We start from the raw sequence: 24182 nt of genomic DNA, 5'->3' as shown, positions 1-24182 counted from the left end.
TGATCTCCTCTGCCACGGTCTCCCTCCATCCATAATATAAACTCAGCAAAAGAAAAGTCCTCTCACTGTTTATTTTCAGCAAACTTAACGTGTATGTAAACTTCCGACTTAAAACTATATTTACACCTTCGCCAAATACTGACAATTCCTGACATTTAATCCTAGTAAAAATTCCCTGTCTTAGGTCAGTTAGGATCATCACTTTATTATAAGAATGTGAAATGTCAGAATAATAGTAGAGAGAATGATTTATTTCAGCAATTATTTCTTTCATCACATTCCCAGTAGGTTAGAAGTTTACATGCACTCAATTAGTATTTGGTAGCATTGCCTTTAAATTGTTTAACTTGGGTCAAACGTTTCCGGTAGCCTTCCACAAGCTTCCCACAATAAGTTGGGTGAATTTTGGCCCATTCCTCCTGACAGAGCTGGTGTAACTGAGTCAGGTTTGTAGGCCTCCATGCTCGCACACGCTTTAAGTTCTGCCCACAAACGTTCTGTGGGATTGAGGTCAGGGCTTTGTGATGGCCACTCCAATACCTTGACTTGGTTGTCCTTAAGCCATTTTGCCACAACTTTGCTTACAAGTATGCTTGGGGTCATTGTCCATTTGGAAGACTCATTTGCGATCAAGCTTTAACTTCCTGACTGATGTCCTGAGATGATGCTTCAATATATCCACATAACAGTATCTGGTGTGGCCACCTGCTGCATTAAGTACTGCACTGCATCTCCTCCTCATGGACTGCACCAGATTTGCCAGTTCTTGCTGTGAGATGTTACTCCACTCTTCCACCAAGGCATCTGCAAGTTCCCGGACATTCCTGGGGGGGGGGGGATGGTCCTAGCCCTCACCCTCCGATCCAACAGGTCCCAGACGTGCTCAAAGATCCGGGCTCTTCGCTGGCTATGGCAGAACAGGACAGTCTTGCAGGAAATCACACACAGAACGAGCAGTATGGCTGGTGGCATTGTCATGCTGGAGGGTCATGTCAGGATGAGCCTGCAGGAAGGGTACCACAAGGGAGGATGTCTTCCCTGTAACGCACAGCGTTGAGATTGCCTGCAATAAAAAAAAAGCTCAGCCCGATGATGCTGTGACACACAAACCCAGACCATGACGGACCCTCCACCTCCAAATCGATCCCGCTCCAGAGTACAGGCCTCGGTGTAACGCGCATTCCTTCGACAATAAACACGAATCCGACCATCAACCCTGGTGAGACAAAACCGCGGCTCGTCAGTGAAGAGCACTTTTTGCTAGTCCTGTCTGGTCCAGCGACGGTGGGTTTGTGCCCACCTGCCTTACAACAGGCCTACAAGCCCTCAATCCAGCCTCTCTCAGCCCATTGTGGACAGTCTGAGCACTGATGGAGGGATTGTGCATTCCTGGTGTAACTCGGGAAGTTGTTGCCATCCTGTACCTGTCCCACAGACGTGATGTTTGGATGTACCGATCCTGTGCAGGTGTTGTTACATGTGGTCTGCCACTGCGAGGACGATCAGCTGTCCGTCCTGTCTCCCTGTCTTACGCGTCTCACAGTACGGACATTGCAATTTATTGCCCTGGCCACATCTGCAGTCCTCATGCCTCCTTGCAGCATGCCTAAGGCACATTCACGCAGATGAGCAGGGACCCTGGGCATCTTTCTTTTGGTGTTTTTCTAGAGTCAGTAGAAAGGCCTCTTTAGTGTCCTAAGTTTTCATAACTGTGACCTTAATTGCCTACCCTCTGTAAGCTGTTAGTGACTGTTCATTAATTGTGTATGGTTCATTGAACAAGCATGGGAAACAGTGTTTAAACCCTTTACAATGAAGATTTGTGAAGTTATTTGGATTTGTACGAATTATCTTTGAAAGACAGAGTCCTGAAAAGGGGACGTTTATTTTTTTTTTGCTGTGTTTACGTCTCATGTCGTGTCTTTTCTTAAAATCAATCTCTCCTCTACCTGAATTCAATCCCCCACTAGAATTCAGCCACTTTCCCCTTGCTCTGCCTCTTAACTTCAGTCACTACCTCGCCCTTGCCGTTTTATTCCCCCATCAATCTACCTCTCGCTCGCTCTCCCGCAACTCAATCTCAGCATTTTTCTCCCCCTTGCTCTTTTACCCTCTGTCTCCCTCTCCATCACCCTTTTCCCCTCTCTCGCTCCGTCTGTCTCTTTCAATCAGAGGACCTGGATGTTATCTGGGCACACCTAAGCACATGCTACATGATTTATCAGCTGCCAGCTATATTTAACCACCAGATCTGATCTACAAGGCAGTTTAAAAGGAGGGAAATCACAGCCTTGGGCAGCATCTGAAATGGCATCATATTGCCTATATAATGCACTACTTTTAACAAAGGCTCTGGTCAAAATTAGTACACTATATAGGGAAGGGGGTGCCATTTCAGATGTGCAGCCTTGGAAAACCTGAAGCTTTCGAATGGCGCCTGGTAGAAATTAAAGTACTTGAATTCTGAAAAGGTTACATTGACCCAAACTTCAACCTATTTGGAAACGTCAAACTAATGGTGCAGAGTTGGGCCTAATTGTGGGTACCGGTGTGAATTTTTTGTCAAAGGACCACAAGGAGAGCAAGTGCGGCAGCGAGCGTATTCATTTTCACATCGCAACAATAATACTAGGTTTATGCTAGTATAACCTTTGGATTGTTATTTGTACTAGATTCAAATTGGTACTAGGAAAAATACTGGATTGGCACTAGATTGGTACTACTAGGCCTAGTACTGTATTGGCCATAGAGTGGTACTAGTACTGGCTTGGTGCTAGACTGATTCAAGATTTGAAGACAAGCGCAGGTCACAACGTCACTGGCAGCAGCCACACAGCCAAATAACAACCCGGGTCATTAGCAGACATCTGCTCCGGGAAAATCAGCCTGAAATTGATCCCCGTAGTTAGTAACAAGCCATCAGAAAGTTCCTAAGGAGGAGAGGACATTTTCTGGGAGACAAGATGTTGGATCGATGAACACTGGTCCGTTCTGCTGGGGAGTGAGTGTAAGTTGATCGGCTCTGTGTGTAAGCGTCCCAAATGGAAGTGGCACCCTATTCCCTATACAGTGCTCTATTTTTGACAAAAGTAGTGTACTACATAGGGAGTAGGGTGCCATTTCAGGTGCAGCCCCTGTCTCTGGCCTAAGAGAGAGGATAATTATGTGATTGTGTATCTGTACAAGGCTGGGAGGCATGAGGAGCTGGGAGAGGCACGATGTGCCCTTGAGCAAGGCACTTCACCCTCATTTTCTCCAGGGACGCCGTACTACTATGGCTGACCCTGTAAACAACACTTTTCACTGCACCTATCCGGTGAATGTGACCATAAAAAATAAGTGACACTGGGTTCAAGGATGCAGCATTTTTGCCAGCGGGAAGCTGAATTCTTGCCAGCAAGCTATTGATCATCCTTTACACGTGCCAAGGAGAGAAGGAGATGGCCAGGGAGGGGCCATCTCCTGAATGGAGAGAGAGAAAAAGGGAGGGAGCAAGAGAGGGAGGAATAGCAGAAGTTCAGAAAGAAAGGGAGGGCGTGAGGGAGGGAAGGAAAGCAGAAAGTAGTAGAGGGGAGAGGACTAAAGTGTGGCCTAGGCTCTGACCTAGCATGCTACGTTTGTAGCCACTTATATACACAATTGTAGTCTGACATTTCTAATCACATAGCATACTATGAATACAAACATATTTGACTGATAACTGGCTCACCTGTCGCCGGGCTTGAACTCGCGAGAGAACTTGGTCCTCTTCTTCTTGTGCTTCCTCTTCAGGTTGCGGATGGACAGAGGGATGCTCTTCTTCCTGTTCAGGCCCCCCAGACCGCCACTCTGCGACGATGCCGTGCTGCTCGCCGACGACGTCAGCGACAAGGTGTCGTCCGTGTCCTCCGCCCCTGCCTCATCATCTGCGTCCTGCTCCGCGGGCTCGGGCCATGGGTCAGATGGAGGAGCGCACAGGGTCAAGGGCTGGAGGGCGTGGTTGGGGCCGTTGTTGGGGTGGTGAGGGCGGGGGAGGGCGGTGTGGTCAGTGGAGTCTGGGTGGGTGTTGTCAGGCTTGAGGTCACCTGGGTGTGAGGAGGGGGGCGAGGACACGGGTGATGGTCGTTGAGTTTGTTTTACATGTATAATTGACTAGTATAAGCAGTGACTTGGGACTGAGCAAAGCACGAAGAATAGATTTTAACTGTGGGCGAACTACCCTGCAAAAGGTGTGCAGTTATCAGATGGCCAGTTATCAGGTATAGACTGTATGGATCTAAAATGATTCTACAATTGGAGTTTGAGCTCGTCATCTGTTTAAGTGAGGATATCTGCCAAAAAATGGCAAGGCAACATTTCTGATGAGCAACAGACATAAATCAAAATCAGCATGTACCGTAAAGGCTGTCCGTCTTGTCGGTGGAGTGCTGGTTTGCACCTTGTGTCTCTGCATTCTCACTGGTCTTCTTCACTAACGACTCCTTCTTGAACATTCTTTTCAACTGCAGGAAGGACATTGTCATAGGACACTGACGTAATACGAACCATGGCAAAAACAGTTGTTAGTGCATGCAACGAGGGAAGAAAGTTGGATACATGGAGTATCGCTGCAAAGACAGGCAACATTGTTACCAATTGTTTCACACATACAAAATGGGGACAGGCACACACACACACAACCAGTCAAAAGTTTGGACACCTACTCATTCAAGGGTGTTAATTTTAACTATTTCCTACATTGTAGAATAATAGTGAAGACATCAAAACTATGAAATAACACATGGAATCATGTAGTAACACACACAAAAAAAAAAAGTGTTCAACAAACGTAAATATATTTTACATTTGAGATTAATCAAAGTAGCCACCCTTTGCCTTGATGACAGCTTTGCACACTCTTGGCATTCTCTCAACCAGCTTCACCTGGAATGCTTTTCCAACAGTCTTGAAGGAGTTCCCACATATGCTGAGCACTTGTTGGCTGCTTTTCCTTCACTCTGCGGTCCAACTCATCCCAAACCATCTCAATTGTGATGAGGTCAGGTGAGCCAATGCAGCACTCCATCACTCTCATTCTTGGTAAAATAGCTCTAACACAGCCTGGAAGTGTGTTGTGTCATTGTCCTGTTGAAAAATAAATGATAGTCCCACTAAGTGCAAACCAGATGGGATGGTGTATCACTGCAGAATGCTGTGGTAGCCATGCTGGTTAAGTGTGCCTTGAATTCTAAATAAATCACAGACCGTGTCAACAGCAAAGCACCCCCACACCATCACACCTCGTCCTCCATGCTTCACGGTGGGAACCACACACACAGAGATCATCCGTTCACCTACTCTGCGTCTCACAAAGACACGGCAGTTGGAACCAAAAATCTCAAAGTTGGACTCAGACCAAAAGGACAGATTTTCACCGATCTAATGTCCATTGCTCGTGTTTCTTGGCCCAAGCAAGTCTCTTCTTATTGGCATCCTTCCTTTACTAGTGGTTTCTTTTCAGCAATTTGACCATGAAGGCCTTATTCACGCTGTCTCCTCTGAACAGTTGATGTTGAGGTGTCTGTTACTTGAACTCTGAAGTATTTATTTGGGCTGCAATCTGAGGTGCAGTTAACTACTGAACTTATCCTCTGGGTCTTCCTTTGGCGGTCCTTATGAGAGCCAGTTCCATCATAGCGCTTGATGGTTTTTGCGACTGTACTTGAAGAAATCTTCAAAGTTCTTGAAATGTTCCAGATTGACTGACCTTCATGTCTTAAATTGATGGACTGTCGTTTCTCCTTGGTATTTTACCAAATAGGGCCATCTTCTACGTACCACCCCTACCTTGTCACAACACAACTGATTTGCTCAAATGCATAAGGAAAGAAATTCCACAAATTAACAAGGCACACCTGTTAATTGAAATGCATTCCAGGTGACTAGCTCATGAAGCTGGTTGAGAGAATGCCAAGAGTGTGCAATGCTGTCATCAAGACAAACGGTGGCTACTTTGAAGAATCTCAAATATGTTTTTGGTTACAACGTGATTCCATATGTGTTATTTCATAGTTTATGTCTTCACTAATATTCTACAATGTAGAAAATAGTTAAATAAAGAAAAACCCATGAATGAGTAGGTGTGTCTGAACTTTTGACTGGTACTGTATATATAGAAACATTTCCTCTCCCTTTCCTCCTCACTCACACACCTTCCTGGCTACGGGGTCCTCTGGGAGTCCGGGGGCCCCGTCGGGCCACTCACAGGTGATGTGTGTGGTGTCTCCCTTGGCTGGGAACACGTACAGGGCCCTCTCCCCCAGCTGCCTCTGGGTGTGGTCGTAGTAGCCCAGACGCTTCACTCTGGATCAGAACAAATGTATGTAGGGGGGAGTGTGTTAATAGAAGGGTCATTGAAGCAAAATAAATCAGTGTGACTAGGGATGAGCATCTCTCCATCTTGATACATGTACTCTGATACGATGCACTAAAATTTGTGGCATGAGCACATTCATTACTTCTATTAGCCCATACAAATGCCTTGAATAACAGATTCACTACATGGAACAAAAAAAAGTTTGTTCTGAAGTATCTGTCCTATAGCAGAGATAAGAAAGATGAGGAAACATGCATTTGTTTTTACATGCATTTAACCCCTAACAGTCTAAGTCCTGTCCAAGCCGGAAAAATTACAAATTGCATTTGGCCTTACTGCTATTAGCCCATATTAACACATTTTTGGCACCATTTCTAATTGACCCCAAACTTTTGAACAGTAGTGTATACTTCCATCCATTTTTTCAACTGGTACCGGGGGACCTTTAGACGAGTCGTGAGACCTGTTTACGTCGTAGAGCAAAACAACCTACATGTACGTGTTCGTCAGAGTCTCACCTTTCCACAGAGGCCTCGCATTAGTGTTGTTGCCCAAACTGCTCGGACGCTACAGACAGAAGTTGGCAGATCGGCTGAACTGACTTCAGATGAGTCCCAAGTTACTTGTGGGGGTCGTAGAGCAAATCATTCGGACGCTACAGACGATATTGTGAGAAGACCGATTTTCGGATGTCTCAGGTTGACGAACACCGCTCTAGCTCTGTCAACTTTCACCGTGGATGAGGAAATGCGACATATGCGGATGCAGTGGATTGAGACGCATCCAATAAAGATCAAGCTTAAACAGATTTTTATGGGGATATTTTTATTATGCTAAATAGATTTCCGCGGGGGCGTGGACAGCGACCTTAGGGGGTCAATATAGCACAGCTTTGAATTTCACCCATCTCAAAAGTGAATGGTTGGTGTAACCGATGTGAAATGGCTAGCTAGTTAGCGGGGTACGTGCTAATAGCGTTTGAATTGGTGACGTCACTCGCTCTGAGACCTTGAAGTAGTTGTTCCCCTTGCTCTGCAAGGGCCGCGGCTTTTGTGGAGAGATGGGTAACGATGCTTCGAGGGTGGCTGTTGTCTATGTGTGCAGAAGGTCCCTGGTTCGAGCCCAGGTAGGGGCGAGGAGAGGGACGGAAGCTATTCTGTTACATTGGGACCGTTTGGAACTTTACTGAGAAGAGCTGCTCTTTCTCCAGCTCAGACCATAGGCTTACAATGTAGCTCGCAAAAAATGAACACGGTCCTTATGAAATTACAACTTCACCCTGTTCATGTTAACATCCAATTAACCTGTTGGGGCTAGGGGGCAGTATTTGCACGGCTGGATAAAAAAATGTACCCGATTTAATCTGGTTACTAATCCTACCCAGTAACTAGAATATGCATATACTTATTATATATGGATAGAAAACACCCTAAAGTTTCTAAAACTGTTTGAATGGTGTCTGTGAGTATAACAGAACTCATTTGGCAGGCAAAACCCTGAGACATTTTCTGACAGGAAGTGGATACCTGATGTGTTGTATTACCTTTAAACCTATGCCATTGAAAAACACAGGGGCTGAGGAATATTTTGGCACTTCCTATTGCTTCCACTAGATGTCACCAGCCTTTACAAAGTGTTTTGAGTCTTCTGGAGGGAGATCTGACCGAACAAGAGCCATGGAACGATGATGGCCCATTAGACACCTGGCGCGCGAGTTCATGTTGGGTACCCTCGTTCCAATACGTTATAAAAGAGAATGCATTCGTCCACCTTGAATATTATTCATGTTCTGGTTAAAAAGGCCCTAATGATTTATGCTATACAACGTTTGACATGTTTGAACGAACGTAAATATATTTTTTCCCCTCGTTCATGAAGTGAAGTCCGGCGGGCTTAGATCATGTGCTAACAAGACGGAGATTTTTGGACATAAATGAGCTTTTTTGAACAAAACTACATTCGTTATGGACCTGTGATACCTGGAAGTGACATCTGATATAGAGAATCAAAGGTAATGGATTATTTACATAGTATTTTCGATTTTAGATCTCCCCAACATGACGGCTAGTCTGTATCGCAACGCGTATTTTTCTGGGCACAGTGCTCAGATTATTGCAAAGTGTGATTTCCCAGTAAGGTTATTTTTAAATCTGGCAAGTTGATTGCGTTTAAGAGATGTAAATCTATAATTCTTTAAATGACAATATAATATTTTACCAATGTTTTCTAATTTTAATTATTTAATTTGTGGTGCTGACTTGACTGCCGGTTATTGGAGGGAAACGATTTCCTCAACATCAATGCCATAGTAAAACGCTGTTTTTGGATATAAATATGAACTTGATAGAACTAAAAATGCATGCATTGTCTAACATAATGTCCTAGGAGTGTCATCTGATGGAGATTGTAAAAGGTTAGTGCATCATTTTAGCTGGTTTTATGGTTTTGGTGACCCTGTCTTTGAATTGACAAAACATTACACACAACTCTTGTAAATGTACTGTCCTAACATACTCTAAATTTATGCTTTCGCCGTAAAACCTTTTTGAAATCGTAAAACGTGGTTAGATTAAGGAGATGTTTATCTTTCAAAGGGTGTAAAATAGTTGTATGTTTGAAAAATGTGAATTTTTACATTTATTTGGATTCAAATTTGCCGCTCTTGAAATGCACCTGCTGTTGATGGAGTGCACCACGGGTGGGACGCTTGCGTCCCACCTAGCCCATAGAGGTTAAGACATGCCTGCAAGTGTGAGATGTGATTGTGAGGTGTGTATATAATGTGTGTAAACCAGATCACCAGAAACAGACTGTTCATACACTGTATATCTATAAAATGGAAAACTGCAGCCTCTATGCTCCCAAGTGTGGATGGATGGTAGAATGAATCTATGAATGCAGGACTCTACAGTGCGATCATTTTACTCTCATATGTGGCTCAACATTTGCTGTGCTACCTGGAATTCTGGAGTACCAGCGCATCTAGAAAAATTAAGGATTCTAGCTTTAATATCTCAAATATTTGTCATTACGCTCCTAAAGTTGTGTGCGCCTATATTTTTCAACTTAGGCGCACACGTGCTCTTGTAAAAAAAAAAAAGTCAGCGTAGAGAATTGAAATGAACAGACAAACGGGGTGCAGTACAGTACCTGCAGAGGTTCTCCTGGGAGATGGTGGACGGAGGGGGGTAGACGCTGTCCGTGCCCTTGGGGGAGTAACTCTTGGTGATCCACGTCACCTTCAGCTCCGCCACCTGGACCTATTGGGGGGGGGTCACATGAAAACACAGACGGGCATTGACATCACGCGTACTTCAGCAGCTAAGCCTATTAGGTGGTAAGGTATGTGGTCAGTAAAAACCAGGAAAAACTCAGGGCCAAAGTTATTGCCTGTGAATAACGTACTAATATAAAATACGCAAATTGCCATCATACCTCTTCGACCACCACCCTGAACTTGCTCTTCTTGCGGAGTACGGGCTTGACCCCGGAGAGCCACTGGACATTGGAGAAGACTTTGGCCGGCCCGATAAGCACCTGGCCTGGGTAGAAACCATAGGTCTCGTCGAAGAACAGACCCTACCAACCAGGAAGGAGATGCATCTTACTAACACACAGAGGCAGTTTCCCTTCACCCATCCATTGACAATCGAAGAAAGGTCTAAGATTCTCTGCTGCTCATTGGTCGCTTCAACAAATGACAAGAGAACATAGCTAGTACTTAACAAGCTTGTGTGGTTGTTTTTTTGTTGTTAAATAAGAGAAAGTTGACTATGTAGAAACGGTTGTATTGTTTCTGAAATAACAGCCAAAGTGAACAGGAGTAACACCTAGGTATTCCCAGTCAAAGCCCAACAGCTTCCGATTAATATTGGACGCACGCCACCTGGTACCTTAAGATTAGGGTCGATTCCATTTAAACTCAATTTTCAAAAATCGGTTTCCTAAACTGACCCAGCTCAAATGGAATTGACCCCCACCCCCAAGTATTACACCACTACCTATGGTCAATAAGGAGGAATAGGAAGCTCAAGGCTGTGAGCAGTAAGTTCATTTCATATTGCTTCCACCTAGCCAGCCTTATCAGATCAGTAAAGTGCAGTGGACGAGGGCAGATGGCTACGTTTTCACACAAAAAAAACACAGCTCGCGGCATTTCACCTACCGAGTCACTGACATGCGGACAGACGTCGTACAGCTTGGCGCCGTCCTCCACATTCATGGAACACCTGCAGTAGTAGAGAGAAGTTGAGGCTAAGCATGAAGCAGACAGATGTAAATTAAACCGTTTTGAATTGACACTCATACTAGGACAGATTTTGTACCTGGCGCCATTGGAAAGCTTGAGGATTATGTGGTTGGTCAGGTCGTACACCTTCCCCAGCCAGAAGTCGTAGGCTATGTAGTCCCCATACATGAAAGACTAGTAGGGAACACACATGAAACAAATGATTGAAACAGAGACATTGATGTGGTACACATACAGTACCAGTCAAAAGTTCAGACACTCATACCCAGGTTTTTCTTTATTTTTACTATTTTCTACATTGTAGAATAGTGAAGACATCAAAACTCTGAAATAACACACATGGAATCATGTAGTAACCAAAATATATTTTATATTTGAAATTCTTCAAAGTAGCCATCTGATGCAGCACGCCACTCTCCTTCTTGGTCAAATAGCCCTTACACAGCCTGGAGGTGTGTTTTGGGTCATTGTCCTGTTGAAAAACAAATAGTCCCACTAAGCCCAAACCAGATGGGATGGCCTATCGCTGCAGAATGCTGTTGTAGCCATGCTGGTTAAGTGTGCCTTGATTTCTAAATAAATCTGACAGTGTCACCAGCAAAGCACCCCCACACCACCTCCATGCTTCACGGTGGGAACCACACATGCAGAGATCATCCGTTCACCCACTCTGCGTCTCACAAAGACATGGCGGTTGGAACCAAAAATCTCAAATTTGGACTCATCAGACCAAATTGCTTGGCCCAAGCAATTTGGACTCATCAGACCAAATTGCTTGGCCCAAGCAAGTCTCTTCTTATTGGTGTCCTTTAATAGTGGTTTCTTTGCAGCAATTCGACCATGAAGGCCTGATTCACACAGTCTCCTCTGAACAGTTGATGTTGAGATGTGTCGGTTACTTGAACTCTGTGAAGCATTTATTTGGGCTGCAATTTCTTAGGCTGGTAACTCTAATGAACTTATCCTCTGCGGCAGAGGTAACTCTGGGTCTTCCTTTCCTTTGGTGGTCCTCTTGAGAGACAGTTTCATCATAGCGCTTGATGGTTTTTGCAACTGCACTTGAAGAAACCTTCAAAGTTCTTGAAATATTCTGGATTGACTTACCTTGTCTTAAAGTAATGACTGTAATTTCTCTTTGCTTATTTGAGCTGTTCTTGCCATAATATGGACTTGGTCATTTCCCAAATATGGCTATCTTCTGTATACCACCCCTACCTTGTCACAACTGATTGGCTCAAATGCATTGAGGAAAGAAATTCCACAAATTAACTTAACAAGGCACATCTGTTAAATTAAATGCATTCCAGGTCCCACTACCTCATGAAGCTGGTTAAGAGAATGCCAAGAGTATGCAAAGCTGTCATCAAGGGAAAGGGTGGCTACTTTGAAGAATCTCAAATATATTTTGATTTGTTTAACACTTTTTTGCTTACTGCATGATTGTGTCATTTCATAGTTTTGATGTCATTATTCTACAATGTAGAAAATATAATGAATAAAGAAAAACCCTGGGATGAGTAGGTGTGTCCAAACGTTTGACTCGTACTGTGTGTGTATGTATATACCACGGGAGATACTCGAGAAGGACAAGACAATTGAATAGCCTAATTAAATGAGTATTTATATGCAAATGGTTCATTAAAATAGAAATCCTAACAATAATAAATGACAAATGAATTTGATAAATCACATAGAAATGCTTCTATCTTGCAACTCCTCTGTGGACATTGGGTGGTCAAGTGAATATTACGGCATCGGTTTTTTTCTTACCCAGATGTGATGTAGGTCTTTACTGTTGACAGGGTAAAGGACACAGTTGGTCCCCACTAGTTTTACAGCACACTCTATGTCGATGTTGGTCACGATGCCACACTGGTTGTCCTGGAAACCACAACCGCAAACAAGGGTTACCATATCACCATCACCCTACGCTCTATCCAAAAACAATGCACCAATGTGTGTCGGTGCGTTTTAGTTCTCCATCACTAGTCAAGTCAACAAAACACCACCTAGGGATAGGTGTTGAATATTAGCATAAGCTACACATACGCTAAAATGTTTACTCAATATATCAGTGTGCTTGCATCAGTCCCCATCTTAACAAAGATGGCAGGTAAGCGCTTTCTGATAAAGGCATGTTAGCACATTCTACATCAAACATTGCAGCCTGTACAGTCATCCTGTGTTGGTACACCAGTCATGTAGGGTGTCATCAGCTAACAGTGTAGTGATAGGACAGGCAACGGAGCTCGGCTTACGTTAGAATTCATCCGCCGCACAATGTCTCGGATAACGATGGATCGATCTATAAGTTTCAGCTGCAACAGAGGGTGGAGAAAAGAGAGAGGGGGTGAGATGACAACGTCATAGAATACATAGACAAGACCGACAACTCAAGTGTTCTAATTTCAGCGGTCATTTTAGCATCTTGGTGGCAGCTGGGATGCCACTGGGTGCCGGTTACCATCCCAATCATCTCATCTGAACACAGTCTTATGACTGCCGCCTGACACCAATAGTGATATCGCAGCAGTGAGGTAGCCTGTTCTAAATACTAGTCAACCTTTCCCAAACCACAATCAGCAGTGTCTGTAGGGCGCTGCACATAATCCCACCTATACCAAAAAATAAGTACAACACATTTGATGACAGAACACTAGTTTTGTTACATTACAGCCATATTCTGAAATGTATCAATCTACACACAATAACCCATAATGACAAAGCAAAAACATGTTATACATTTTTGCTAATTTGTAATTTAAAAAAAACCCACAGAAATCACATTTACATAAGTATTCAGACCCTACACGCAGTTATTTTGTGGAAGCACCTTTGGCAGCGATTACAGCCTCGAGTCTTCTTGGGTATGACGCTACAAGCTTGGCACCTGTATTTGAAGAGTTTCTCCCATTCTTCTCTGCAGATCCTCTCAAGTGCAGATTGGATGGGGAGTGTTGTTGCACAGCTATTTTCAGGTCACTCCAGAGACGTTCAATCGGGTCCAAGTGTGGGCTCTGGCTGGGCCACTCAAGGACATTCAGACACTTGTCCCGAAACCACTCCTGCATTGTCTTGGCTGTGTGCTTAAGTTCGTTGTCCTGTTGGAAGGTGAACCTTCGCCCCAGTCTGAGGTCCTGAGCGCTCAAGGATCTCTGAACTTTGCTCAGTTTCTTTTTCCCTTGATCCTGACTAGTCTCCCCACAACTGCCACTGATAAACCTTCCCACAGCATGATGCTGCCACCACGCTTCACCGTAGGGATGGTGCCAGGTTTCTTCCAGACGTGACGCTCGGCATTCAGGCCAAAGAGCTCAATCTTGGTTTCATCAGACCAGAGAATCTTGTTTCTCTTGGTCTGAGAGTCATTAGGTGACTGTTGGCAAACTCATTGCAGGCTGTCATGTGCCTTTTACTGAGGAGTGGCTTCCGTCTGGCCACTCTACCATAAAGGCCTGATTGGTGGAGTGCTGCAGAGATGGGATAACCTTACAGAAGGACAACCATCTCTACAGAGGAACCCTGGAGCTCTGTCAGAGTGACCATGAAGTTCTTGGTCACCTCCCTGACCAAAGTCCTTCTCCCCCGATTGCTCAGTTTGGCAGGGCAGCCAGCTCTAGGAAGAGTCTTGGTGGTTCCAAACTTCTTAAGAATGATGGCGGGCACTATATATTTGGGGACCTTCAATGCTGCAGATATTTTTGGTACCCTTCCCCAGATCTGTGCCGACACAATCCTGTCTCGGGGCTCTAGGGATAATTCCTTCAACCCTATGGCTTGGTTTTTGCTGTGACATGCACTGTCAACTGGGGGACCTTATATAGACAGTTGTGTGCCTTTCCAAATCAAGTTACAGGAACATCAAGGATGGAAAAAAAGGAAGCACCCAAGCTCGATTGATTTACTTATGTAAATAATGCTGTAATGTAACAAAACTGTGAAAAAGTCAAGGGATCTGAATACTTTCCAAAGACACTGTATATTAACTCGGCAAAAAAAAAATCCTCTCACTGTCAATTGCATTTCTTTTCAGCAAACCTAACATGTGGAAATATTTATATGAACATAACAAGATTCAACAACAGACATAAACTGAACAAGTTCCACAGATGTGACTAACAGAAATTGAATAATGTGTCCCTGAAGAAAGGAGGGGGGGGTCAAAATCAAAAGTGACACTCAGTATCTGTGTGCCCACCAGCTGCATTAAGTACTGCGGTGCATCTCCTCCTCATGGACTGCACCAGATTTGCCACTTCTTGCTGTGAGATGTTACTCCACTCTTCCACTAAGGCGCCTGCAAGTTACCGGACATTTCTGGAGGCGGGAATGGCCCTAGCCCTCACCCTCCAATCCAACAGGTACCAGATGTGCTCAATGGGATTGAGATCCGGATTCTTCACTGGCCATGGCAGAACTCTGACATTCCTGTCTTGCAGGAAATCACGCACAGAACGAGCAGTATGGCTGGTGACATGCTGGAGGGTCATGTCAGGATGAGCCTGCAGGAAGGGTACCACATGAGGGAGGAGGATGTCTTCCCTGTAACGCACAGCGTTGAGATTGCCTGCAAAGACAAGCTCATTCCGATGATGCTGTGAAACACCGCCCCAGACCATGACGGACCCTCCACCTCCAAATCAATCCCGCTCCAGAGTACAGGCCTCGGTGTAACGCTCATTACTTTGACGATAAAACACGAATCCGACCATCATCCCTGGTGAGACAAAACTGCGGCTCGTCAGTGAAGAGCACTTTCTGCCAGTCCTGTCTGGTGAAGCTACAGTGAGTTTGTGCCCATAGGCGACGTTGTTGCCGGTGATGTCTGGTGAGGACCTGCCTTACAACAGGCCTACAAACCCTCAGTCCAGCCTCTCTCAGCCTATTGTGGACAGTCTGAGCACTGATGGAGGGATTGTGCCTTCCTGGTGTAACTCAGGCAGTTGTTGCCATCCTGTACCTGTCCCGCTGGTGTGACGTTCGAATGCACCGATCCTGTGCAGGCGTTATTACACGTGGTCTGCCACTGCGAGGACAATCAGCTGTCCGTCCTGTCTCCCTGTAGCGCTGTCTTGCAATGTCCGTACTGTCTCACAGTACGGACATTGCAATACATTGCCCTGGCCACATCTGCAGTCCTCATGCCTCCTTGCAGCATGCCTAAGGCACGTTCACGCAGATGAGCAGGGACCCTGGGCATCTTTCTTTTCGTGTTTTTCAGAGTCTGTAGAAAGGCCTCTTTAGTGTCTTAAGTTTTCATAACTGTGACCTCAATTGCCTACCCTCTGCAAGCTGTTAGTGTCTTAACGACCGCTCCACAGGTGCATATTCATTAATTGTTTATGGTTCATTGAACAAGCATGGGAAACAGTGTTTAAACCCTTTACAATGAAGATCTGTGTAATTATTTAGATTTTTACGAATTATCTTTGAAAGACCGGGTCCTGAAAAAGGGACGTTTCTTTTTTTGCTGAGTTTAGCACAAGGTATGAAAGTCGACTTTGACCGCAACTTCACCCTGCCTGGTCTCGCTCATCCGAATGACACACAAGGTCGTACAGAGACAACACACTGAGTTTATTCAGGGATCTCTGGGGAAGCGGGGATAAGAGCATCCGAGTAGAAGATCAACATTTGCATGTCAGAGGGTTCAGTTCAGTCTCACTCTCGGCACACACACAGAACTGGGAAAATACTGTTGGAATGATGCCCTTGTTAATCTACAAAACGGCACAGTGAATAAAATACCAAAATGAAATGCCAAAATACCAGATGCCTAATCAGGGGATGACTGGGAAATCCTGTTCCTCCAAGCACCATTCTCCCATTAACACACTTGGTGAGATGAAATGTTCAGAATGTTGCAGGGAGAATTGCAATGAATAGAGCGGACATACTCCTTAAAAAGACAATCATATCTGTTCTACTCCATACATTTCTGAAACAGACAATACCTTTAAAAACAGATTCCCAATAAGATAGAGTAACTCAAAATAGCCTTTACAGTCTGTATTCCTCACAGTTTTAGCCATAATTTAGGCGTATCTATAATCATCTACCACGTTGATGCAGTAGACGAACAGGACTGGGGAATGGGAATTACACACAGGAGAACAGACCCGCTCGAGAGTCAAATCAGCATCGTTGCGGTCTATTCCGTTTTCCACGTGATGACACGTACTGTTCTCAAATGTGGGGAGACAGAGCACTCTTCAAAGGCAAGAGGCATTCAGTAAGCCAGGGATAGGCTAGTGGTGGGGTGGCAACACGCTCCATAATACTAAATCAGTGTAATGTGGCTAGTGCTAGTAGCGTCAAGCTGCTCCTCCGGCTGGAGTTGGAATGGGTGGCAGCTGCCAGCCGGATGCCATCACCTACAATAGAATTCTGGTGGAGAGAGGAGGGAGGCAGGACGAGAGATGATTAGGAGGAAGAAGAGAGGAGAGAAAATTAGGAGGGAGGACGTGTGGTTATGAAGTGGAAGGGAAGGGTGCGAGTGTGTGTTAGCCAAAATGGGACATTACGGAGATAAAAAAAAGAGCAATTACTCTAGTATTCCTGTATCTCTTGTACACCCACAAACACCACAATCTGATTGGCCTAGGCCAGCGGCAGCTATCTCCATGTTTTCAGGCTCTGCTGTCTGGACTATAACCTTATTCCTGTAAATTGTGGGGCGAGGAGGAGGTGGGCAAGACAGGATCGATGCTCCATTTACACACAACGCCGCGTTAGCAGTCACACCAGTCCCAGTGTAGAGGCTGGACACACTCATGCGTGCACACTTACACAAACACAGATAGGCCTACACTGAAGCATGCGCACACAGCCCCTTGTGTGTGTTTAGTGATTCTAACTCTGCCATGGAGAAGAGGGGTCGGGCAGCCTCCGGATGCACCAACTATCTCGCTGTGTAAGAACCATGAGGCTAAAATCAATACATACTCAACCAAATATGACGGAAGCAACCATGCAAAGTACTAAGATATGACATTACAAGATAATACAATAGGGCAACGCTTCCAGAAAGCATATTCTACCATGACTATTTTATAGCTATCAAAACAATCCAGTTTAGCTTAGTTATCATTCATTATTCATGGTACGCTTGTAACACAGTCGCAGTTCCACTCCCAGAAATAGTCAGAGGGAGAGGAGGACAGGATGAGAGGGAGATAGCAGAGGAAGGGTATACAGTCACTGATCTCAGCTCATATAGAAGTGCAGAGAAAGTACGGCATGAATATCCTCCCTCTCCCTTTTCTAGTCTTTTCTTTTCTTCTTCTCCCCCGGCCCACCAAAGGAAGCCATTTCCTAGAGATGTCACCACTGACTGTCTCATCTGTTGCCTGCCTGTTCACTGCTCAATGAGCTGATCTGTGCCTCGCCGCATCCTGCACAAATCACTGCTCCTCCCGTGGGCGTGGAACACACACACACACACCATTTGTATGCATAATCAGATTGCACAAATCCCAATTGCTCAAGTGCATACATAAAACTCTCACATATTACATTGCCTATGTGCAATACATAGACTATGGGAAACTACTAACAAAGAAAACCTGTGTGTATGTTTTCCCCTTGTCTCAACAACGATCCTAAAGCTAGAAATATCCAGAGGGAAAACGCTGAAAGTATCCTTTGTGTGTGTCATATGTTGGACGACTGCCTGTCGACACGATAGCATTGTTCAGGAATTCAGTGGAAACACCTGTGTGTATTGGAAAGAAACCCCGGTATTGGCGTCTTTTGTTCAGGCACCAGTAACTGTGCAATAACAATGGCTGTTAGTCAGCAGCACAGAATCAAGCGTCAGCCTGGAAACCAGCAGGCTGTTCTGTAAAGGTGCCGCTAAAGGGGGGGGGGGGTGGTCTTTCGCATAGACACTAGTGCCCACACACAGTGTACTAGAACACACTAACAAAGCAGACATCTCTCTGAAGGGGTGAGCTAAGCTGTCAGGCTAAAGGCTAACAAAGCAGATCTGTTCCTTTGTCTCATCTCAAGGATGGAGTGAGTTTGTCTGGTGATAGATCAGCGTTTCCTAAACTAGGGGTTGAGACCATCGGGTGGCGAGAGAATCTCAGAAAAATAACTACAATAATTCACCGCTTGGTTCATAGAACCTAACCTCCAATATACACTCAACGTGGTCGTGAGTGTTTTCCTACAAAACGCCTGACCTTCTGAACTTTCCAAGAACTTTGATGCATTTCAGTGTTTCAAACCATACTTCCTTCAGTTTGAAATACTGTCAGATTGATTTGTAATTGACTGCCATAGCCCTAAATAACATTTTAAAAAGTTAACATTGGCTGTTGATGACATCACCTTACTGTTTTACATGGTGTGGTTGCCAAAAAAGAACATCTCAAAATGGGGTAACGGGCAGAAAACTAGTTTGGGAACCCCTGTGATGAACAATGGAAAAGGCTGGGGCTCTGGCAAGTAGCCACTGCTTGCAGGTCTCGGCTACATGTTACCATGTCTCATCTCAGGGATTGAGAGAGCGCCGGTCTAACATAGACAATGGACTCTGATGACTGACAGACAACCTTGGCTGGCTGCAAGCCCCCCAATCACAAAGCCCAACTGATGCGTCCTCTCCTTCAGTGTCGAACTAAGCCTGCAACTGTGTTGACAGTGATTGATCAACAAGTCCTTTTGCATGCTGAACAAACCCAGGCAATATCAGGTATACCACTGTATATAGACTTTTTCTACTGTATGTTTGTTATTCCATGTGTAACTCTGTGTTGTTGATTGTGTCGCACTGCTTTGCTTTATCTTGGCCAGGTCGTAGTTGTAAATGAGAACTAGCCTATCTGGTTAAATAAAAGGTGAAATAAAAAAATAAAGGTACTATTTAATGAAGCTGCCAGTTGAGGACTTGTAAGGCGTCTGTTTCTCAAACAAGGCACTCTAATGCAAAAGGGTTTTCTAATGATCAATTAGTCTTTTAAAATGATAGCTAATCTAAGGTTAACACAACGTGCCATTGGAACACAGGAGTGATGGTTGCTGATAATGGGCCTCTGTACGCCTATGTAGATATTCCACAAAAAATCTGCCGTTTCCAGCTACAATAGTCATTTACAACATAAACAATGTCTACACTGTATTTCTGATCAATTTGATGTCATTTTAAAAACTGAAAAAAACTAAAAAACTGAAAAAAATAATAAAAAACACTTCTTTCAAAAACATGGACATTTCTAAGTGAACCCAAACTTTTCAACGGTAGTGTATACGGTCATTTTCAAATATATAGGGTGAAGTTTATTTCATAACAAGGACAATTGCTTTTTCTACCTGTACTACTAGATCAGCGGGAGGGAAAAGAATAATCAAATGGTCTAAACCAGGGATGCCTAACCCTCTTCCTGGGGATCTACTGTCCTGTAGGTTTTCAAACCAACCCTAATTTAACATCTCTGATTCAGCTAGTTAAGGTCTTGTTGAGCAGCTAATAAGTACAACCAGGTGTGTTAAATTAGGGTTGGACTGAAAACCCACAGGACAGTAGATCTCCAGGAAGAGGGTTGGGCAGCCCTGGTCTAAACCATTAGATTTTTTTTTAGATAAATATTGATATATTACTAGCTTCAAACACCGAACCTGCAAAAATGACATTCCTTAGTAGGTGATGGTAATTTCAGATTAAAAGTGTGTGGGGGGGGAGGGGGTGAGACAGACAGAGCTCATGAACAGAATATTTGAATTTAGAATGGAAAATTAAATGTAATTTATGCAACAAATGTTAGTGCATCGAATCGTATCGCATTGAACGTTCCTCTAATCAAACCGTATCATTTCTAACTAAAACGTTTCATTCCTGTATCACATCGGAGCCCATGTACCTAGATGCATATCAAATCGTCTCGAAAGGGGAAAGATACACATTCCTAGTACAACAGTATTGGTTTTGTCTTCCTGGGCTCAAGAGTCACACTCTCCAGGTGGGGTGCCGGAGGAAGGACAGAGGAAAAGGAGAGAGACTGCAGCCATGGGCCACGCCTGTTCTCCATTCACATGGAGCGTGTTGATACTTAAAAATGATAAAGATCAAATATTTATCTCATACTAGATTCACACACACACCAGGGCCATGTACGACACCTACACACAAAAGGATTCTACACACACACACACACACACAGACCTCCCTACATTTCCCACCTCCATCTCCAGCAGACCAGCCATGTCTGACAGAGCTGGTGGTCCATTCATCCAGACAGCGGGACCACAACTCCATTAGAGGGGCGGTAATGTTCTAGGCCTTTACTCCTGTTCTCCTGGGGGAGAGGAGAACCAGGTGGCATTAAGAGAACTGACAGTCTGGTATAAAACCACTATAGACTTCTGGAACAACTGATGGGAGCTGAGGAAGGGTCAGCAGAGAGAGAGAGAGAGTAACTGATTGAGAGTAAAAATAGTGGCAGGGCAATAGGACACAGGGAGACCGTCAGACGGATAAGGGGAGGTGGACGGAGAGGAGGGGTGGAAAGAGAGCGGGAGGGAAGAGCAAGGCAGAGGGAAAAAACAACAGAGTGAAAGAAAGCCAGACACAGAACCAGCCTGTCTCCCCCACTGTGGGGTGTCAATACTGCCGAGGGAGAGAGGCTGCAGCCAGCCGGCCTTTCTCCGCAAGTCCTCAGCGGACACATTTACCACACACAGAGAAGCAGAGAGAGCGAGCGAGGCAGAGAGAGAATTAACTACAGGACAAAATACAAACCCTGCAACCCAAAAAAGCCTGTGGAGTTGATGGTATCCTCAATGAAATAGACAGACCACAAATTCCAATTAACTATACTTTATCATCCTCAGCTCTGGCATATACCTCAATATTTGGAACCAAGGACTGATCACCCCAATCCACAAAAGTAGAGACAAATTTGACCCCAATAACTACCGTGGGACATGCGTCAGCAGCAACCTTGGGAAAATCCTCTGCATTATAATTAACAGCAGACTTGTACATTTCCTCAGCGAAAACAATGTACTGAACAAATGTCAATTTGGCTTTTTACCAAATTAGCGTACAACAGACCATGTACTCACCCTGCACACCCTAATTGACAAAAACCAAAGGCAAAGTCTTCGCATGCTTTGTTGATTTAAAAAAAGCTTGACTCAATTTGGCATGAGGGCCTGATATACAAATTGATGAAAAGTGGTGTTGGGGGAAAACATAACATTATAAAATCCATGTACACAAACAAGCGTGCGGTTAAAATTGGCAGAAAACATTTCTTCCACAGGGCCGGGGGGTGAGACAGGGATGCAGCTTAAGCCCCACCCTCAACATGTAAACAAATTGGTGAGGACACTAGAACAGTACGCAGCACCCTGCCTCACCCTACTAGAATCTGAAGTCAAATGTCTACTGATGATCTGGTGCTTCTGCAGCACCTAGATCTTCTGCACAGATTGTCAGACCTGGGCCCCGAAAGTAAATCTCAGTGAGACAAAAATAGAGAGACACCGTTGCGCTACAGCACACAAACGACACATACCTCGGCCTAAACATCAGCGCCACAAGTAACTTCCACAAAGCTGTGAACGATCTGAGACAAGGCAAGAAGGGCCTTCTATGCCATCATTATGATCTGGCTAAAAATACTTGAATCAGTTATAGAACCCATTGCCCTTTGTTGTGAGGTCTGGGATCCACTCACCAAAAAAGCATTAACTTAAGGTATAGGGGGCAGTATTTTCATTTTCGGATGAAAAGCGTGCCCAGAGTAAACTGCCTAATACTCCGGCCCAGAGTCAAATATTAGCATATTATTAGTAGATTTGGATAGAAAACACTCTGAAGTTTCTAAAACTGTTTGAATGATGTCTGTGAGTATAACAGAACTCATATGGCAGGTAAAGACCTGAGAAAAATCCAACCAGGAAGTGGGAAATCTGAGAATTTTAGTTCTTTTGAATCCCTATCGAAACTACAGTGTCTGTGGGGTCACGTTGCACTTCCTAAGGCTTCCATTGGCTGTCAACAGCCTTTAGAAACGTGTTTCATCCTTCTCCTGTTACTGGGAAGAAAATAGGAGCTCAGTCAATGAGTGGACTGCCTGGGACCAGTGAGTTGTTTACTGTGCATGCACGTTTGGTGCGCCGCTCCTTCTTTTTCCTCTGTAATGAATACGCTATTGTCTGGTTGGAATATTATCGACGTTTTGTTAAAAAGACCCTAAGGATTGATTGTAAACAACGTTTGACATGTTTCTACGAACGGTAATGGAACTATTTGACTTTGTGTCTGGATTTACACTCGCGCGTTATGCCTTTGGATAGTGATCTGAACGCATGAACAAAACAGAGGTATTTGGACATAAATATGGAGTATTTCAAACAAAAATAACATTTCTTGTGGAAGTATGAGTCCTGGGAGTGCATTCTGACGAAGATCAGCAAAGGTAAGAGAATATTTATAATACTAATTGTGAGTTTAGTTGACCCCAGAACTTGGCGGGTATCTGTACAGCTTGCTTTGATGGCGAGCTATGTACTCAGAATATAGAAAAAAAATGTGCTTTCTCCGTAAAGCCATTTTAAAATCTGACACAGTGGTTGCATTAACTTCTTGGGGCTATGTGGGACGCTAGCGTGCCACTCGTGGTGCACCCTATCAACAGCAGGTGCATTTCAAGAGCGGCAAATTTGAAACCAAATAAATGTCAAAATTCAAATTTTTCAAACATACAACTATCTTACACCCTTTGAAAGATAAACATCTCCTTAATCTAACCACGTTGTCCGATTTCAAAAAGGTTTTACGGCGAAAGCATAAAGTTAGATTATGTTAGGAGAGTACATTGACAATAGCTGTGTGTAATGTTTTGTCAATTCAAAGACAGGCGTCACCAAACCATAAAACCAGCTAAAATGATGCACTAACCTTTTACAATCTCCATCAGATGACACTCCTAGGACATTATGTTAGACAATGCATGCATTTTTAGTTCTATCAAGTTCATATTTATATCCAAAAACAGCATTTTACTATGGCATTGATGTTGAGGAAATCGTTTCCCTCCAATAACCGGCAGTCAAGTCAGCACCACAAATTAAATAATTAAAATTAGAAAACATTGGTAAAATATTATATTGTCATTTAAAGAATTATAGATTTACATCTCTTGAACGCAATCAACTTGCCAGATTTAAAAATAACCTTACTGGGAAATCACACTTTGCAATAATCTGAGCACTGCGCCCAGAAAAATATGCTTTGCTATACAGACAAACGGCCATGTTGGAGAGATCTAAAATCGAAAATACTATGTAAATAATCCATTACCTTTGATTCTCTTCATCAGATGTCACTTCCAGGAATCCCAGGTCCATAACGAATGTAGTTTTGTTCAAAAAAGCTCATCATTTATATCCAAAAAGCTCCGTGTTGTTAGCACATGATCTAAGCCCGCCGGACTTCTCGTCATGAACGAGGGGAAAAAATATATTTACGTTCGTTCAAACATGTCAAACGTTGTATAGCATAAATCATTAGTGCCTTTTTTAACCAGAACATGAATAATATTCAAGGTGGACGAATGCATTCTCTTTTATAACGTATTGGAACGAGGG

The 24182-nt window shown here is 44.0% G+C and overlaps 1 protein-coding gene across 2 annotated transcripts in view; it reads right to left on the bottom strand.

The window, feature by feature from the left end:
- Positions 1-24182, bottom strand: part of LOC106588250 ((E3-independent) E2 ubiquitin-conjugating enzyme UBE2O) — a 46573-nt gene that overhangs the window by 12818 nt on the left and 9573 nt on the right. For both annotated transcript variants that reach the window (XM_014177082.2, XM_014177088.2), the window contains exons 2-10: positions 12842-12901; positions 12354-12464; positions 10660-10757; positions 10500-10563; positions 9770-9913; positions 9485-9594; positions 6171-6321; positions 4376-4481; positions 3710-4064 (exon numbers count right to left, since the gene is read on the bottom strand). In XM_014177082.2, coding sequence (XP_014032557.2) covers positions 3710-4064; positions 4376-4481; positions 6171-6321; positions 9485-9594; positions 9770-9913; positions 10500-10563; positions 10660-10757; positions 12354-12464; positions 12842-12901 — 1199 coding nt within the window. The remainder of the gene's footprint in view (positions 1-3709; positions 4065-4375; positions 4482-6170; positions 6322-9484; positions 9595-9769; positions 9914-10499; positions 10564-10659; positions 10758-12353; positions 12465-12841; positions 12902-24182) is intronic.

Source organism: Salmo salar, chromosome ssa02, assembly GCF_905237065.1.
Source record: "Salmo salar chromosome ssa02, Ssal_v3.1, whole genome shotgun sequence".
NCBI classification, from domain to species: domain Eukaryota; kingdom Metazoa; phylum Chordata; class Actinopteri; order Salmoniformes; family Salmonidae; genus Salmo; species Salmo salar.
This window is presented reverse-complemented; position numbering and strand designations above follow the sequence as displayed.